General features: G+C 37.5%; 1 protein-coding gene across 12 annotated transcripts in view; it reads left to right on the forward strand.

Annotated features, from left to right (window-relative positions):
• KCNMA1 (potassium calcium-activated channel subfamily M alpha 1) overlaps positions 1–20,217 on the forward strand; it is a 554,299-nt gene that overhangs the window by 482,229 nt on the left and 51,853 nt on the right. For all 12 annotated transcript variants that reach the window (XR_011047946.1, XM_068398028.1, XM_068398027.1 and 9 more), the window contains 3 exons: positions 2,951–3,044; positions 14,700–14,823; positions 17,782–18,006. Coding sequence is in view for 11 of the 12 variants with exons in the window: in XM_068398028.1 (XP_068254129.1) it covers positions 2,951–3,044; positions 14,700–14,823; positions 17,782–18,006 (443 nt within the window). In the remaining variant the exon portion in view is untranslated. The remainder of the gene's footprint in view (positions 1–2,950; positions 3,045–14,699; positions 14,824–17,781; positions 18,007–20,217) is intronic.

Below are 20,217 nucleotides of genomic sequence, written 5' to 3' on the forward strand. Positions count from 1 at the left end.
TATTAGCTAGCTGAAAACTTGGGTAAGTACTCTTTTTTAATAGTGTTTTCTGTTGTTCATAGAAATATTTCTGGCTATAATATGATCTACAGTTGACTTGTGTTAATGTAAGATTTAGCACATGGTCCTGATGGCTATATATCTTCCTGAAACTATTAACACACTTTACTTGTGGTGCTGTACAGAATCTCTTGACAAATATTCTGTAACCCTGTGGTAGCAGATTAAATTAAGTGAAATTTAGAATTTTTACTATCATACTAAAACATATCAGTCGTCGTTGGTTTCTGAAAGGAACATTTTGCATGGTTGTTGTTCCTTTGATCTTTTAAGTAGTGGATTCGTCAGATTGGAACTGAATATTTATATCCTACAAAGAACAAGAGAGCACAGTGTATATCTTGAAAGCAGCCTATTATCTGTGTGGAATAGCATGTGAATAACTTTTTGATAGACAAGTTTAAAACAAGACTAGGCCTTTTCCAAGAGAATGATTTGCAGAGAGTGTTCTGAAATGCACAAATACTTGCACTTTGTTGTAATCAGAAATAGATATCACTGACAAAATAATTCTGTGCCTATTCACTTCATGTTACAAATAGCTAAATATCGAAGTGATCTAGTTTATTCCAAAGAAACTGTCACAGAAAGAAAATTTTAATTTGTATATTTTTGAGAATTTTCTATGGGCTATCTTTCAGCCAAACAAAGAATGGTACTTGACTAATCATCAATAAGCGTTTCCAGTATAGGAGTCTGACTTGGAAAAAAAGGAAAAGTCAAATGAGAAGGAAATGGCTCTGTGTTTTGGGATGATGCCTGAGAAGAAAAGAAAGTTAAGTTAGTAAAATAAATCATTATTAGACAGTCATTACTCTAAGTATTACCTTTTACACCACCCTGGGGCGTTTATTTTGGGGTTCACAGAATCACAGAATCACAGAATGTTAGGGATTGGAAGGGACCTCGAAAGATCATCTAGTCCAATCCCCCTGCCGGGGCAGGATTGCCTAGACCATATCACACAGGAACGCGTCCAGGCGGGTTTTGAATGTCTCCAGAGAAGGAGACTCCACAACCTCTCTGGGCAGCCTGTTCCAGTGTTCGGTCACCCTCACCGTAAAGAAGTTTTTCCTCATATTTATGTGGAACCTCCTGTGTTCCAGCTTGCACCCATTGCCCCTTGTCCTGTCAAGGGATGTCACTGAGAAGAGCCTCCTCTTGATCTCATGATACTTGCCCTTTACATATTTATAAACATTAATGAGGTCACCCCTCAGTCTCCTCTTCTCTAAGCTAAAGAGACCCAGCTCCCTCAGCCTCTCCTCATAAGGGAGATGTTCCACTCCCTTAATCATCTTCGTGGCTCTGCGCTGGACTCTCTCTAGCAGTTCCCTGTCCTTCTTGAACTGAGGGGCCCAGAACTGGACACAATATTCCAGATGCGGCCTCACCAGGGCAGAGTAGAGGTTAGCTTATTTTTTTCTTGGTTTTTCTTCTGCAATGCTTTCTTTTGTTTTGATTCCCTTGATGTGTTAGGTGATGCCAGCTCATTTAAAGAGACAGCACATCTGTCTTTTCAAGGCCCAGTCCTTCGGTCTTGACCAAGGCAAAATGAAGTTCCATAGCAGACTTGGGCAGAGACAGACATGGCAGGCTGGAATGCAATCGGTAATAAAATAGTGTCAGAAGAGGGTTATAGCAGAAGGATATTGCTGAATTTCTTCCCAGATAAGTCTAGGGCACATGACATGTATCTAGGTTTTGTTGTTGTTCCTACGTAGCTTGTTGCAAACAGAATTTTTTTTTCCAGCCTCTGCTTGTGCACTGCTAATGTGTATTAAGCTCTTTTAATGTAGCTGCTGCTACTATTACTAATCTCTTTCCTTTTAGCTTTAAAGTAACAGCTTCTTAGGTATCAGTTATATTATCTTCTAGTTCATTTTTCAGCTAACAATAGGATGGAAATAAAAGTGTATTTTTCCTTCTTTATATTGTGATAATTCAGCATTAGTGTGAATTTGAGAAAGCAGACATAAGATAATTCCCTTTGATAGCACATGTAAACCTTATGCCTGGTTTATCAAGTGCAGTAACAATCTTGAAACAGTAATGATGATGGTTAATTCTTATTGATGAGTTATTGGGAAGATGCACTTGTTCAAGCAATACATATTATGACATAGGTTATCTAAGAGCAGTTTACGATTGGCAAAACCGTAAGTGATTTTACATCTGGAAGTTGATCTGTCATTGAAAATGCACCTCATCCTCACTGAAAGATTGCATAACACCTGCATCCTCTGTTATACAGGTATTGTCTCCCCACTTCCATTCAACCTCATTCTGTTCACTCCTGTTAAAACTCCCTTTTGTGAGAAGGGTAGAGCGGTAAGGTCTGATTTGTGCTGGAGATCTGTGCACAATGGCAAGCCGTGTTCACATTCCTGACTAACTGAATCATCGAACATCAAGGCATTGAATATTTTACATCTCTTCATGAAGACTCTGTTGTTTGGCATGTGAGGAGCAAGAACCGACTGGTGTCTAGTTCATTAGCAAAAGCAGACTGATAGCTGTTATGTTGGTATTGCAAATAGTACTTCATCTTTCTGGGAATATAGCAGAGCACTAATCCTACTTTTCTGTAGCACAGATTAACTGAAAATAACTCTTTAAGAATAACCCAAATGTGGTTCCCCCCTTTGTTTTTGAAGTATGAAACCAGTTTGAACACCTGTGTTCAAAACCCTGGTGTTCTTCCCTGCTTCTCCTTCAAACCAATCTCTTCGACTAACGTGTATTTGATTTTTATTACTGTTGGGCCTATGTTAGCAGTGAAGTATCAGTGCGTGAATGGACATAGAGTGTGTGTTCTTTGCTACTTCACTTGTATTTTCATATTGTACTTAGAGCAGTACTTAATCTCATGAGCTCCTTATATTTACAGTTGAAGATGAGCAGCCGTCGACACTATCACCCAAAAAAAAGCAGCGAAACGGAGGCATGCGAAATTCACCCAACTCCTCACCCAAACTGATGAGGTAAGACTGTAAGAAACTCATATCTTCATCTCCTTTCTTCCTTCCTTCCTCTTCTCCTCCCCCCACATCAAAAATAGGGGGTGAGGGTGGAAAAAAAAGATTGTTAGATGGTTTCTGAAAGGCTGAAGTATTTATTCTGTCAGCTTGTCAGCAGTTAATGATAGAGCTGAAAAAAATTCTGTCATGAAAAACAGTTTGAAATGCTGTTTGAAAAATACATAGGCTTTAAAGTCTTAGCTGTCACCCTGTCCTGTCCGTGTGTAGTTCTTAAACAGCAGTGGCACTAATGATAGCACTAACCAATCAGGGGAACTCATGTGGTTAGTTTGCCTCAGGCAATTCTCTTTTTGTTGGATTCCCTCTGAGTACTGTTTTCTGTACTTAAGGCCATATGTGAGATGTATCATCACAATCAAAAATGAACCTGAATATTACCTTCCTTTTATCCTGTCGATTGAAATCAAATTTCTGTTAATTGATTTAGACTGATAAAAAAGTCTAATAATCTATGTACTTGCCAAAGCGAAGTTCAAAACTAATTCAGTTTTACTCAGGCTAAAAGCACATTAATTATGAAATACAGGGATTTTTTAAGAGGGTAGTATATACTCTAAAAGTGAGTGATGAAAACATCATCTTGTTAGTGATATTTTTCCCCTGTTGCTATGTGTACATTATTTTACACCGGTACGCCTTTGTATAACTACATAGTTTCCTTCCATAGGACAAATTACCTCTAAGAGGTTTGTTAAAACTAGAACTGCAACCAGAAATTGGAATCTACTAAAATAAAATGGCATTTGCATTTGGTCTCACTGTGCTTCACCTTCTGCCTGCTCAAGTCAGTCAGAATGGGATCAGATAGCAGACGTGGAGTTTTCTACAGGGAGGCTGTTCCTGCTCTGATTTTGCATACCTAAAGTAGCCAGGCTAGAACATCAGTCCATAATTGTATCCAGAAATAAATACCATAGCAGAGATTTTCCACTGCATATATATATATGTACACAGAAAAATGTAAACTTATTTATGTATATAAACAGACACATTCATGCAGTTTGATGTTTGGGTGTATGTATAACTGTAACTGCTCTGCAGTCACAGAGGTTAAGTGAAAAAAATTAATATGAATATATAATTCTTTCCATATATAAAATCATTCATGACTTTTATTGGTGACAATGTTCATTTAACAATTCTGGATACAGCGAGGTAATATTCCTCTTTGTCTTTCAGTCAGTAGACTGGAATTTTCTATGGCCAGTTACAGAAGCATCCATATTTGCTTATTGTTACTGTAATATAGGGCATATTCAAGGACGTAACTTCCAGAAGTTGTCTTCATCTTTGTTTAGACTACACAACCAAAAGTGAGATTGATTCACAGAGGAAAATGCACCCAGCTGTGGCTTTTTTTTCCTATTGACCGTCTATTTCTGTTAAATGTATTATTAAAACTTCTCTGCCTTCCTGTTAGCTCAGCCTTGCCCCTATGACACTGATTTACATGCTTATTTACAGTTTATGAGGAAGAATAAAACGAACGTGATGGCAAGCTTCTCATTTTTATGGTGCCAGTTGTCATGCTAGCATCATTTTCAATTTGCTTACCTTTGGACAGTCTTCTTATCTGGTGCTAATAGTTTTAACCACTTAAACTTTTAAACACGTGGGAGATTCCCCTTCCTCACCAAATCCTAATTTTGGGGAAGTAGAAGAAAAAAGAAAGAGGGAAGGAGAGAGAAAGAGCTGAAACATTTGGAGCTGAGCACACTGTCCCTGTTTGCTATGTAAAGTGTGCCTCATTTCTTTGATCTTGAGTAATAATAATTCTGGGGAGTTATACTGTTTTCATATGCTTCAAAGCTGTGTCAAAGTTTTGCTGCTTAAGGGTACTTCTTTATTCTATTGGCTCTTGGGTACTGAGATGACAGGTCCTCTGTACTAGGTGCAGGCTTTTTCAAGTCATAGCCTTCAGCAAAACATCAAATTACCAAATACAGGGTAACATACTTCTACACAAATGCCTTTCCTGTAGATATATTATACCATATATATTAAATACTTTAGTGTTACACGGTACATTTTATGTGCAATAGAAAGTGATGGTTTGAGGTAGCCTTAGGGGTACTTTTTTCCACAAGCAGAAAAAGCTAGTGTATACCGTATCAAGTATGGTTTTTACAGGACTTTCTGCCCGAAGGCCTTTGTAAATAAGTAATGATCAACAGATTGGCTGTGGGTTTTTGAAAAGCACGCCTGTGTCAGTTTGCATGATGGGGGAAGATTTTCAAAGTGGAGCCTGCTTTCATTGCCTGCTGAAGAGGGACTGAGGGAGAGTAGTCGTCCTGAGCCTGAGCTGTCTGCTCAGTAGCACATCAGAATTGCTAAACACAGGTTGAGCAGCAAGTGGAGAACTTGCCAGGCTTCCAAACCCAGACATTGTTTTCTTCTTCTTCTCCCTTGCTGCTAAATTTATTCACCAGCCCTGTGTTGTCACCCTCAACCTCTCCCCAGACCCAAACATCTCTTTGTCTTACCCTTTATCTACACTGACTTAACTTTGGTTCAAGGTGCTAAATAAGAGACAGTGAACTGAATCAGAAGAGAACTCTTTTACGCTTTGTGTGTAGTGGCCAAACACTTTTCTCCTTTCCAATAAACAAAGGTGGGCTGTTCTATCTGCTATTTTGTATCCTCATAAATTACCTAAGTGACAGGTACTTGCTTTCGTGCCCAGAAATCTTTGGTGTACGTCAGCTAAAAGTACACAAGAGGTAAATCAGCTAAAGCACTGATTTACTTTAAAAGCTCCTTTTCAAAGCCAGCTTCACCCTTGTCTCTCCCACAGAAATAGCGGGCTACTTTGCAGATGTTTCCTCAGCTATGGTCCTGGATCCAGAGGGGGCCTGGAGGTCAAGAAGTCTGGAGCATGTAAAGCAGGAATATGTGAAAAGTTAATTTATAAATTGTAATCAGGGTTGTGACTTTAAAATCACTTTCTGAGCAGCCCACATTTAAGATAATGTTGAAAATGCTGCATAGAATTTAGATTTCCTCAGTGGCTGGGGCAAATCAGGGAAGAGGGTATTATGCCATGAGATAAAACTTTATGACTGCTGCTATCACTGGAATAGAAAACAGGACAGAAGCTATATTATAGGGATTCCCTGAGACATCATGACAAGAGGTCTGACAGGTGCTTATTTAGACCTGGTCAGAAAGTAGGAATTTTTGAGATTTACTCACACATAAGTAGAAGGCTGTATTACCAAATATGATCCGGATAGATAGATAGATTGAAGAAATCTTTCCAGTGTCATCTTTGTGATGTTATTATCTCTAAATGCCGATAAATTACTAACTGAAATAAATAGATGGTAGGCATACAGATGTTCTTCGTATACATCACAAATGATCTAGATTCACATTTAGAAAGTCACTGTTCTAACTGAATCCTGCATCACATTAAATGACATGAATAGAATCACACTGATGCAATACTGGAAGAATCTCATCAATAAGAAACAAATCCTTCAAATTGCAACTATAGCTACAAATGCAAATTAACTAGAAAAATACTGAGCTACTCTGCATTGTCATGGTTACTTTCTCTCTGGTACCCACAAGAACATGGGTATTATTTAAAAGTTACTTAAACTCCAACAGGAAAAAAAGGATACTTCTCCTGTGGAGATGTGAACACAAGGACATCCTATTACAATAAAAAGTAAAATTAAAATAGGAAGTGAAAAGAAAAGGAAGGAAAACTGTGAGTAGCATGGTAATCACATATCAGGTCTCCTTCATGAGATGGAGAAGAAAAGTAGAACCATTTGATGCCTCTGGTGTCATGTAGTGATATCAAGTCACCTGTTCATCATCTCACAGTCACAGGTTTTGATACATGTTATTGATGAACAGCCACATTAAATATGAAGAGGCTATGTTGCCCCAATATCAAATAGCAAAGCTAGTTTTAAAAAAAATGTAATTTTGGATTCCAGAATGACCAGTAAAAATGTGAAAAGCCCTGGGTGTGAATCAAAAAAGACACTTAAAAGGATTGTTGCTGGGGCTCAAGTCCGCACTTAATGCTTTGGTAGCTGCTACTGCATGAGTGGAATACACTGACTTGAAGGAGATGTCAGCCCAGCTGAGTCAAACTACCTCTTAATGCAAGAACAAATAGTATATGACAGGGCCCAAAGGGCCTGAAGAGCAAACAAATAGTTTGTCCCTGTCCACTCTGAATGTAGTGGTGTAGTTGACACAGGCCTCTAGACAAGTAGCATACTCAGCAAAGGGTCATTATCATTAGTGTCCCTGATCACATAGAAATCAGAGGCATCAGAGGACGCTGGGTTTTCAGTGTGTTGCCATGGAGAATTTCATAAGCCGGAGGATTTTTCTTGATCAAGGATCTAAAATAATTCCCAACCAAACCATAAAACTTGTTCAGAGACTGTCAAGACCCAGCTAAGTTACATGGAAAAAAGTGAGCTTTTTGGCATACATTTCCAGCAACCTAATGAGATTACTTATCTGAAATTGAGGAGGAAACCTCCTGTCTTTCTTCCTGAAGTTGGATACAATATTCTAAGTATAAGAGCAATGGCTGTGCACATTTAGCTCCTCATCTGCCCACCCAGCTACGTGCACTCAAATGTACACACACATTTCTGCTAGTGTCACTCAGGATGAATTTGTATTGCCCCTGCCATTGTAGTGCTGCCCTTCCATGAGCTGAAACTGTGAACTTTCTCATACGAACCAAGAAAACTGATGGGAGGTGAGGTCTAGAGGGGGGAGTATTTCTCAAGCAAAAACTGGTAAAATAAGTTCAATCTGATCATTTTCCATGATTTCCCTAATCCAGGCATGAAGGTAAGGTTTGAAGCGGTGAAAGCTCTCTGATTAACCATAATAATGGTTTGTATTTATGTCCTTCAGCTTTGGATATTTCCATCACGTACTCTAAAATTTACATCCTTTGTTAAGGATTTACAAGGCTAACTTTATGCAGTGCTAATATGCAGTGATAACTAAGCTAGTACACAGCAGGTATTTAATAGCACATTTCACTTCCTGATTCTGTTTTACAAGTTCACTACAACTAACATGAGCAACAGGAGTAGCTCAGTAATCACTATGTTATCTTAGACCTGTTTTTAACAAGATTATAGTATGAAAAGGTTTGAATGATAGTGGGTAGTATATGTTAGCCCTCTGACTATTGCTACCATTGGTTGTTGTGCTATAAACCATGGGAATAAGAATAGTGTCAGATTTGGGTTTAGAGTACTGTGAAATCTTGCACAAGTGTTTTTGAGATGAGAGAACAGTGTCAGGAAAGAAAAGGAGAATTTTCCAGCAGAAAAAATCAACAGGCTTTTTTATAAAGTTCAGGGTAACAGAAGATCCACTCAGATGAAGGCAATGGAAAGAAAAAACCCTTTAACTTTAAACTGGGTTTAGAGAAAATAACATATTCTTATAAACTTTGGCTATGAAAGTGGTAGCTCTTATCATAAGGTATAAAGGCTACGCATTTCATTTAAGTGGTAAAAAACACTCCTATATTTTATGATGCCACTTACCTGGGTTTATTTTTTTACAAATGAAAAATTGTATTTTCAGGGACATTCTCCTACCCCTCAAAGATTGCTAGTTCTGCTGCTTGAGTAGATGTAAATGGGAAATAGTAAAACCAGTAGATACATCATTAAAATGTTCGTATAGAAGTCTAAAAGTTAACTATTTTGTTACTTTCCTATGTGAGAGGATTCATACTTCAGAAGCATATTCTGAGCATGTCCTGAGGAATCAAGATACTTTAATGAGCAAGATTCTTACAGTAAACAGCTCTATATCAGTGTCCTTAATAGTCTTGATAAATTAACATGAACTCTTCAGTAAGGCTTATGAGGATAAAAAGAACTTCAGTGACATCTGGGCAGAGAGAGAGGGAAAGAAGGAGAATTGTTAGTATTCTTAGCACTGTAATTCAGCCCATAATCTTGCACAGGGCACTAGATACCAACCACTGTATTAGATATATTCTTATTTGTAGATTTAGGGGAAAAGTCAGACAGTGTGAAATTGTAGCCAACATTAGGATAGCTTCTCAACATGACAATGAAAGCATTTAACAGTAAACTCAGGTTTTCTCTCTCTTGTTGCACTGGAGTTTCTTCTCCAAAGCCCTGTACATCTGGGCACTGAATCCTTACAAATTTCATTGCTGATTAACCTGTGAAAGGAAAGATAAGTAAGAGAGTGTCATTAGTGTAACGCACATAGGCAACAAATTCTCATTACAACTTAATGCCATACACACAGGCTGCAGAGGGTCACAGGGAATGGCTAATAGTAGCCGACAAATGTTGGGTGTATTAGTCACAAAACATTTGCTGAATTCCATCAGAATGTCGTGACAACCTTCACAGCTAGTCCCAGCGAGCTGCTGGAGTCAATGGAGTTTGCCTGTGACAAGCCGTCACTCTATCTCGGTTGAGCTTTATAGTACCAGTCAAAGCAGTCACAGAAGATTGAAGTGACAGAGGCTCACTGAGTAAATAGTGAAACATGCAGCACATCATGAAATATTCAGCCAGGGTGTAAAAGCTCTAAATGCTTTTTCAATTATTAGCACCTGCACTGGCTGCATACATCTAACACTAACAGCATGTTAATTGCCACAATTTGTTAGGGTAGTTGTAGGAGAAATTTCAAAGCATGAGACATTCTCTAGTGTGTCTTCAGCAAACCCACTGCTTGCTCCTAAAATTAAGTATGTGTGTGCATACACTCGCAAACACACATCCATATCCACATACAAAGTCGCGTAGGAAAACTTAAAATTCCTGGCCCACACACAAGGTGAGTTTCAAGACCCTGAATCTTGAGCAGGAAACTGCTAAACATATTTTTGTGGGCAAAATCTAGGTATATTATATCTACCTGAGAAAGGCATAATTGCAGACTTTAACACGGGTTAAAGAGGAGTTCTCGTGTTCCCAGCAGCATTTTGCCATTGATTTTATATAAAGATAATTTTATCATAGGGGAGAATAAAAAGTATCCATGAAATTGTTTTGCTGATGTGCAAAGACTAACAGATGACAGTTTATTTTCAAACAATACCAGGGTCCCTACTGGTCATATAGTATTCTTGTTCCCAGTGCTCAACACATGGAGCAGTTCCACTGCAGATCAATGAGGGTATGTTGCTCTAATGCTCAATTGCATATAAGTGATAGCAAGAGAGTTAAGACAAAGGTGACAGAATCCAAGAGTATGCTAAACAATAGTCATTTCATGAGGCAGCCATTTGGCCCCGAATGGTCTTTTCGGTTCTGTCCATCCCCAGTCATTACTCACAAGTACCAGACTCAAAAACTCCCAAGTAAATAAGTTTGCAGTAGTCATAAATGTGTGCTAGGAAAGCAGTACTCTTTAAAATGTAATGTTGACTTCCTCACAATAGGTTTGCTGGAAGTGCGATTTATGGTTTTGCTTTAGGCTGTTGTCTTCCAGGCAGGCTTTTTGGCGTTGCTGCTGTAGCTTGGCATTTAGCATCGTTTTCAAGTTTAATTGATCATGAGTGGCATTATATGCTCTTCAAAACCTTGAAAAGATGGTATTTTGCTCTTCATTTTAAGTCATGCGTATGTAATATCTGCCACAAGAACCAGAGAAGCTATTTTTAAACTGGGGCTATGGATGAGGGATATGTAACTTTTGCTCCTTTTCTTCCATTCATGCTGTATATGCATGCATCTCTCTCTCTCCCCTCCCTCTGAGCCCCCACCCCTCCATCTTTTCCTAGCTGGAGTGACCAAATGCTGTGGTCATTGCAAGCCATGGAAGCCAACATCTTAATTAAAATAAGTACTATGGATTTTAATTGGTAGAAGGTGTTTTTCTTCATATAATTTGAATTTTTCAGACATTTTTCATGTAGGTGACTTTACAGCCCTGGAAAACATAATAGCTGCAGCACTAATACAAGCATTTCCACAGTAACCTGCCAATGTGACTCAAGCGTGGCTTGACAGGGCCATCTTCAAGGGTAAGGGGGGCAGAGAGGCTCTAGAAACATTCAGTCCATGATTTGGCTGTAAGGACAACAACTGTAATGCTTTGTGTAATATGAATTTTAATGGGAAGAGGGTGTCCAGACCCCTTAGGCAGATTTGACAGCCTTGGTCTCTGTGTGTCTGTCTTAATTAATTTTTAGTATCTCCAAAACAGGTTTAGATCATCAGATTAATGAGACCGTATATGTCCAAAGTAGTAATACTATTTTATTATGTATTACTTCATAAAATGACCGTATTTTAAAAAAAAAAACAAAACAAGAAGTCCAAAGATCAATTCAGTTTTTAAGTACATAATCCAGTGTATCTTCTAACATCTGAGGACAAAGTTGGACCGTAGTAGTAAACAGGTTTCAACCTCTATAGACAGGTTCAGGGATCACTTTACCGAGAACGAAAAATCATTGATTAGAGATTAAAATAATAGTTTAGCCCAGAAGATTTAAATTTAATAAACACAGTTATATGTTAAAACCCACAGATTCTGAAACCCAAAGCATGACTAGTCTTATCACCATTTCCTACTCAGGCAGTAATCCATTCTCCTAGAGTAAAAATAGTACAATAGTATATATTAGCATACTTTCTTGTTGTGTGACCCATCCTGTTTGCTTCTTCTAAGGCTCCCATTTGCTGTACTCCAAGCAGTGAAACAGAGGATCCAAACAGTTTATCGTATTGCAAATAAGTGCACGTACAGATTTAAAAATAATTAAAAAGTTTTTTTTAAAAAATCACAATTTGTTACCTAAAACTTCAGTAGAGAGTTATACCTGATGATTCATATTCTTCGTTTCTTCCATGGCACGCTTCTGTTTAAACCTAAGATAAGCAGGAAATATACTATTGAGGTAAAATTCTAATAACTCTTTGGCACAAGCTACTTTGAATATTCCCTTTTACAATGCGAGGCCCCTTACCCAAAAGAGAACTCCGCTAGGCTTTAAGCCCTCATACGCTAAAAATTGCCTCAGACTTCAAGGCAGTTGACCATAATTTTATGTCAGATATCTGTTGTCCCATGCTTTGTTATAAGATTCCTTTCAATTTGTATCATTTCTGTGACTAGGATTAGAGTCTTGCTAAATACTCATTTGTGTGAAAGCTTCAGATGATCTATTTAGTTTTAAATCTCAGAGCAAAAATGAAACACTGATTAGAAAATTAGAATGTGGCATTTTTTACGAACTGATTTATTATAGTTTCTCTAATGAAGGGAAAGGGAAAAGGAAAATTCCTTCCTATATGCATCTAATTTCTGAAAGAAAAAGGAGGCAATTTGATCTGTGAACTTTGATTTTGTTTCAGGGCTGTGCTACGAAAGGCTGGTGGAGAAACGTCTTATGAAAGTTTAGGGGTAAAAAGCCACCAAAACAGAAAGAAAAACTTTTCTCAGTGGAAGCTCCTGAAGATTCTTAAGCTTTTGGCAAACTTTCTTATTTTGAAACACATAGCTAACACGTTCCATCAGGAAAAATAGCTAGGGCAGAGTACCACTAAATGTTGTCTGAATGTTAGTACAACCTTCAAATGGAATTGTATCCATGCTTGCAAACCTTACTGTACCACATGCAACTATGAGCAGCAAGGAATGCCCTATGAACAGCATCACAGCTCTCAGCCAAAACTACCATGGCTGCAGCTCGCTGACAAATGGAGTAAGAGAATGCAGAGTCTAGATATTTATCTAGAAATAAAAAACCAAACCAAACCAAACCAAACCAAAAAACAAAACAAACAAACAAAAAAACCCCTTTGTTACAGCTTTTGCACCAAGAAGTCACCTCTGTTTCCCACAAAATAGGGAGCACGCTTCTGTAAGGCCTTTCATTACTAAACCTGGAGTAGGGTTAGAGACTCCAGGTAGTCCCCTAGAGACTCCTCTGCTGCCAGTGGGTTGATAGGGAAATGCACTGAACTGTATCTCTGTTGAGCGAATGGAAAAAGCTTTGAAAACAGTGTGTTTCTTTTTCCAGATGAGTCTGACTTATGCCTTTGCCATGGCCGTGCATTGCTTTTTCTTAAAGCATTAAAAGATTGTGGTTTATATGGAACATTGTATTAATAGTTTCTCAAGTTCTTTTAAGCTACTTTCTATGGAGTTGACCCTGTTTGAGTGAAATGAATGAGAATTTTCCACTGATTTCAGTGGTATATAATCAGTGGCTATAAAATTACCCAAATTAATCACTCTGATGGAATTAGAGATTATACCTTTTTTAGGCATGCAAGCTAACTTTTAAGCATGGTAACTTACCGTATTATATTCAGGGTAAATTAACCTATATCATACACAGTGTTCAAAGTCTGCTTTAGTAGACAATGCAGAAGAGAGGTTCTAACCACAGTCTGCTGGCTCATATGCTTTAAAAGCAGGAAACTTTCCAGTTTTGAGAGTTCAGCCAATATGGCCATTTCTTTAACAGGCTTCAAAAGGCAAACTGCTTTAAAATTTGGCTACCTGTCTCGGTGTACTTAACATATTCCTACATTGCAAATATTTTCTTATTTGAAATGTTACAATTCTGTATCAGGATATTTCAAGCATTTATGACAAAAACCTTGAGTAAAGACTGTAGTTTTGCCAGACAAAACTCTGTTCCTTCCTTGAATTTAAGATTTTAGAGTCAGTTTACCCTGTGTCTTGTAAACAGTCCTGCTTCTAATGCTATTGTGTAATGCATCACTTAAGGGTCCTCACTAGAATCTGAGACTGTTGGAGTTACTTAGTACTTAGCTTAATGTTTGATTTTAGCATATAAATTAAAGAACTGTTTGTGTCTGTGCTTAGATGTAACTATATTGCTGGAGAGCAAGTTTATAAAAATGTCTTTTATTTGCTTCTCCTTTGAGAAGCCTTGTGCATTAAAATCTTGCTGCAAAAACACTTACAAGGTTATCACAGGTAGAGTTGTCAGAGAAAATGGACATTGTTGTTTGGTACTAAAATCATAATATTCCAGATGTGGGCATTTGTTAGTCACTCTGCTCTAAAATGACATACTATTGAATCTTTAAAGGGCTTCAGTTTGGGAAAGCAAAATATGATTGGGCAAATCGCTAAAATATTTAAAGTGCAGCCTGTTAAAGCTTTTACTGCGAAGAGCATCACGTCAGAAGTTGTATGTAGTAAAAGCAAGTAATTGGCTTTCCATACTTATGCCAGTCAATCAGCATGGGGCTCTGTTCCTATCCCTTCTACTTCATTGCAGATGCTAATAGCAACTCTGATACTTATTTTGGAGGGGTGGGACTGGAAAGAAAAAAAGCTTCTATGGGTATGATGGTGTCAGAAAGCCCTGTTTAAAATTAATGGTTATTGGTGTAGAAAGAGTATAGAAAATCTTCAAAACTGCACCCAAAATTTAAAAATTAACTTTTTTTTCTTTTCAGCTTTTGTTTAAAAGTGCCCACATTGAAAGCATTGTTAAAGTGTAAATACATTTCATTTTTTTTATTTTTATCCCACTTTGTACACAGCTCTTGGGATATCTTTCCATCCATAATTCATAATATTTTCCACTCATGTTGTCCTCAACTTGTTTTTCCCCAGGCATGACCCCTTGTTAATTCCTGGCAATGAGCAGATTGACAATATGGATGCCAATGTGAAAAAATATGACTCTACAGGGATGTTTCACTGGTGTCCAGCCAAGGACATTGAAAAGGTCATTTTGGTAGGTATTGATGATAAGTTGTGTTTGAAAAGAGGTTATTTGAACTGTAGAACTGATGTCTAATGGATTAATAAATTAATCCCTACTGTCATTAAATCCAGTGTATTGAAATTGGAAACACAGCGTGGTGAAACTGAAGCTAGAATTTTGGTTAAAGAATTATGATTATATAAATCTGTATGCCAAGTACTACAATAAAAATTGGTCCAAAATCAATAAATAGTTTTTCATAAGCTGAAATTTGCATATTGAGTTTAAATCTTTAGAGAATTGAGATTAGAAGTATTTAAATGTTTAGATACCCCACTTATCTCCTTACACAAGCAGTAATGATTCTAATATAGGCAAGTGTTGCTTTGCATTATCTCTTATTTATATATGTGAATTTTGCTCTCTTAGAACTTCTCTCTCAATTTCCAACATTTCAAGATGCCCAAACAGGCCGAAGTAGTGCTACTACTCTGCCTTTCTAGCATGTTGCAGTGAGCCTAGTCTGTGTTTGTTTCGTTTGTTTAACTGAGGAAACCTTCAAACTGACTCAAGTCATTAAAAACAATTAGAAGGCCTATCACAGTCTATTTTGCTCAGTTAAAGTTTGTGCCACTTGTGTTCATGTACTCATACCTAAGAGTAACAAGTAACTAACTCCAGATCTCATATGCAAAACTGATGATATTTGAAATTAACTCCCTGGTGGATCTTCACTTTGTCGCACTTCATAAAGCTTTTCCTGAGCCTGCTCTCTTAGATTTTCCTGCACTGTGGTGTAGCCGATGATGGTGACAGCCCAGGTTTATTCTAGCAATCAGGGGTTAAAAGCTTGTCTCTACTTCTCCTCAGGGGTTTTGATAATAACCATGATATCACCTGGAATTGCAATATCGGTGTTTAAACAGTCAAGCAAGTCAATTCCAAGTTCTAGAGACTGAGCTGTGAGACAGAGTTTGGCTGAACAGCTTTAAATAGTATGCATTTATATGTATTCAGCAGGCAAGGAGAGGCAGCCCTGCTGTACTATACTTTGTAATAGACAGAGACAGAAATCTGCCTTCATGTTCTAAACACATTTTAACAGACAACCTTTACATGTTGTCTGCTAAAACACTTTGAAAAGTGTTTCTCCAAAAATGGCACTGTGGAGTGCCTCATTTATCATCTCTTGGTGGTGCTGTGTCAGTTTTTTCCCCTAATAGCCTGTGAATCTGTAAGTCTGGCCAGGTTCTTTCTGCTTCATGCATCATCACCAATAAAGACGCTGCCAGCAAAATGCTTCCCTACACCTTTTCAAACTCACTGTCCACAATTTATGTCTACATTCATATCCATGCAAATTTAACGCTGTCCTTAGAGACCACACAAGTACAAATTAGTACATAATTTGAAGATGATGGGATTTCCCAGGTTGTCTAATCGATACTTGGTGATGCCTCAATCAGCAAAGAATTCATTTTTCTGCCCAAGGTTTGTTTTGGCTCTGCAAGATGCCAGCAGTATCAGGTAGTAAGAACTTTTTTTGACATACAGTCAAATGTACATGGCTACATACAGATCAATGACTATAGAGTGACATTTTTTACATAGTTTCTTCCAAGACTTGGTCTATGTCTTGTAAAGTTTGAGTATTCCAGACCCATAGGCAGAGGCATGGAACAACTTACATGCTTCACTTGAGCATTTGCTCATGTGTTCTGCTGTTTGAAGGGCCAAGAGCACTCTCTTGGTAGAGTTGTATGAAAATCAGTGTAATTGCTCTAGAGAAATTGAAAGCTCATGTATTTTTTAACTGATGAGTAAACTTCTAATCAGAGTTCCCATTCTTCTTACATAGTGAATACCTCTGCTGCATATTCCAATCTGTATTGCACATTTACATGCTTCCATAATTTAAAAAAAGGACATATTACTATGGATAAGTGAGGGGAAAATTTTGCAGTTCACCATTGTCTTAGTTTTATTCGTTGGCAAAACTTCTATGTAATGGTACTGAGTGTACAACTTCTTGGCAATACGGTATCAGTGGATCTGCAGCTACTTGATGGACTGCAATAATACTAAGACTGGCTCCAGAAATGAAGGTAATTTTTTCCTAATGACTTTATTTAATCATCTTGGTGTCTGAGTTGCCTGCTCAACTGACATTGCCACTGATGAAATTAGTGCAAAAATTTATTCTTGTCACTGAGACAAGAAGATAATTCTGAACATCATTCAAATGTTCTCCATGAGACGACTTTTTTCCTTCTATCTATTCAACAACTCAAGAAGTCCAGTGGGCCTCAAAGGTTAATATTAGTCATGATCTTGCAGACTAGGTTTTTTTACTGAGATAAGCTCTGTGGAGTATGGTGGGGATCCGTTGTAAAGCAGAGCAGCGTAGAGCGTTCTTTGATTGCTTCTCAGGGTAGTAGCAGCTTGTCCTAAAATAAGAACTTTGACTCTAAGAGAATATGGTTCTCAATTCACAAGATATGTGTAATACCACAAAGCCCTGCTAAGACCATCGGACACTCACATTTTCCTTTTCAAATTGGTCCTGAAAAAAAACCACTAGCAATTCGTCAGCTAAGGCATGGTTTTGCATCTCTTTTCTACAATCCTTATAATGGCTAAATGCATAGTAGGTCAAATTCTGTTCTTAGCTAAACCCACAGTACTTTGATTGTAACCAGAGTCTTAATCCGTATGTGTAGAAACATATACAGGACCAGAATTTGGTCCAGTACAGTGTCTTCCCAAACACTGAAAGTTTTGCAAACAAGAATGAAATTCTCTTCTGCTGAGCACATTTAATGAAGGATAAATAAGAGTAAAATGAACAGCTATTATCAAACTGCTTCTCTATGCATGAACAATATTGACAGTTGTGTTTTTCCTGGTTTAAAACTCAATATATGGTTTAAGCTTCCCCTTGTTTCATTTCTCCCTTGTCTTTTTGTTTTCTTTTGTTTTTTTTTTTAGACTCGGAGTGAAGCAGCGATGACAGTTTTAAGTGGGCATGTAGTCGTTTGCATATTTGGGGATGTTAAATCTGCTTTGATTGGATTAAGAAATTTAGTGATGCCATTACGAGCCAGCAACTTTCACTACCATGAACTCAAGCACATTGTGTTTGTGGGTTCACTTGAATACCTGAGAAGAGAATGGGAGACACTGCATAACTTCCCCAAGGTTTCAATCTTGCCTGTAAGTCCAAAGCCATATTATTGATACTTTGTTATTTAGGACACCAACTGGACAGATTCATATTTACTTTGATCTTAGGCTTTTTTACTTTTGTCTACTTATAGGCCTGAGGACTTGATTTTCCCTTTACTGTGTCTATGAAAACAGAGCCCTGTGAGACCTTATTAGAAGGTATTTGCCGCAGTGTTTGGTTCCTCATCATCCTCATCGGATGAATTTCAGCTGCTATCAAATGTGTTAGCTGTGTTATATATCGAACATCCACTGTAGTGCACTGCATGTAGCCAGCTCTGATGTTGTGATTTCCCTGACAGAATGACAGTAGTTATTTATGACATTATTTATGTAGTGATCCCCACAAAACCTTTGAAAAAAATTATTGTTACTCTGTCTACGTAATATCTCTCTATATTAATAAAAACTTCCCGTAGGCTGGCCTGCTTTACAAGGAATGGTGCCATAGCATTTCAGTTCAGAGTCCTGCCATATCCATGTATGAAAGTATGGCAAAACCCTGACCCTTTTGAATTTCATGAAAAACTCCTATTGATTTTAGTAGGGACAACCACTAAAACCACAATTCAGAGGTCCTTTTTCTCCTATATATCATTATCACTCACTCATATGCCCAAAACGTAGAAACATGAGCTCCAGGACAAACAAATGAAGCCCTCCAAGCTAGTGATCTTAGGTGGTCATAGCTATAAATGACCCACAAAGTTGTAGGCAGGTGGGAAATGAGCCCACAGTATAAGTACAAAAGAGAATGCTCTGTACATTAGAGAGTAAAGTAAGTTTGGATGTTTTTATCAGAATGAAGAATTATTAATTTAACGGTTCATAATAATTACATTTCAGCACTTAAAAATAAATAAATCAATGATGGATGTAATCTAAACTGAATAATCGGGAAAATAGCTATAGAATGGAAAGGCTGCCTTCACTTTCTGATTAATTCAAACTGTAGGTCTTTGTTACTGTAAATGCAGTTTTAGTGTTAGCCCTTGGCTTTTTTCTGTAAACTGATCCAACAGATGGTGTCACAAGATTCTCTGCTGTCACAAAAATGGTGTCAATATCAGATTTGGTCAGTTAATATCCTCCTCTTCCTGCCAATCCCTTTTAATTCCAGTCACTGTGAAGGCTCAAGACTGAGGAATCAGAATTAAATTAATAATACTGTTGAACTGTGGAGCAGAATAGAACCCAGCTACTACTTCGAAACTATCCAGTGTATAATGTGTATCCATTATTGTAATGGACATTTGTAAAGTTTCAATTCTGAATTCTGAAGTTATATGCACCTTTATAAATACAGAATATATAGAGGAATTGTATCTTACACGGTAATCAAGGGTGCTGAAGACCACACAGGCTTCATTACTGCTTTTTCTTCTTTTTTTTTTCAGCCTATCTGGTTCAAAATGGTGACATAAAGTTAAAAATATTAGTATTATTCTGATCTAATTATACTAATTTAAAAGTCTTCTAAAGTTTCTGAGATCATACTGGTAGGAATCATGTGTTAAAGGGAGGCCACTGAAACTCATTTCCTACTTTTCTGTGGTTTGGTTCACGAGGTAAAACTTGGTGCTGATATCCGATGGGGATGTAGTTACAAATGAGTATAAAAACATTTATTCTGTTTTTCTTTTTTTAAAAAAAAGTGGAAATTTAATTTGAAGTCTGTATTAAAAGAGGCATTTAGGCTGCTGAGTAAACTCTTAAAAAGTAGGCAAATGCCAATTTTAAATATCCTCAGGCAGCCTTAATTCTGTCCCTTTGCATAAAATCATTAGGAGTAAGCCTTTAATTAATTACATGATTACATATTATTTTTCCCCACAGGAATCCTGCTTCACTTGGTGCACAGTACAGACACAAAGGGCAGAATTAAGGTGGCAAGAATAATCATATCCTAACTTTTGAGTACTTATAGTGAAATAATATCTGTTCGGTATATATACTGTTTTCCACAAGGTTTCATGCCTCAAATTATTGAAAGTAACATGGAATAGTCAAGCTGGTATCTGAAACTAGGTGGCTACCACTGAATAAGAATTGAGCTCTGCCTTCACTGTGTGCATTTTAAATTCACTTTTGCATTGAATATTCTCAGTGGAGTTTAGGAGACGTTCACCATGAGTGATCAGGAGATGTAAGAGTAGGGTCTTGACTCAGTTTTATGAAAGTCGCTGTGTGACAAGGGGA

This window comes from Nyctibius grandis, chromosome 4, assembly GCF_013368605.1.
Source record: "Nyctibius grandis isolate bNycGra1 chromosome 4, bNycGra1.pri, whole genome shotgun sequence".
NCBI lineage: Eukaryota > Metazoa > Chordata > Aves > Nyctibiiformes > Nyctibiidae > Nyctibius > Nyctibius grandis.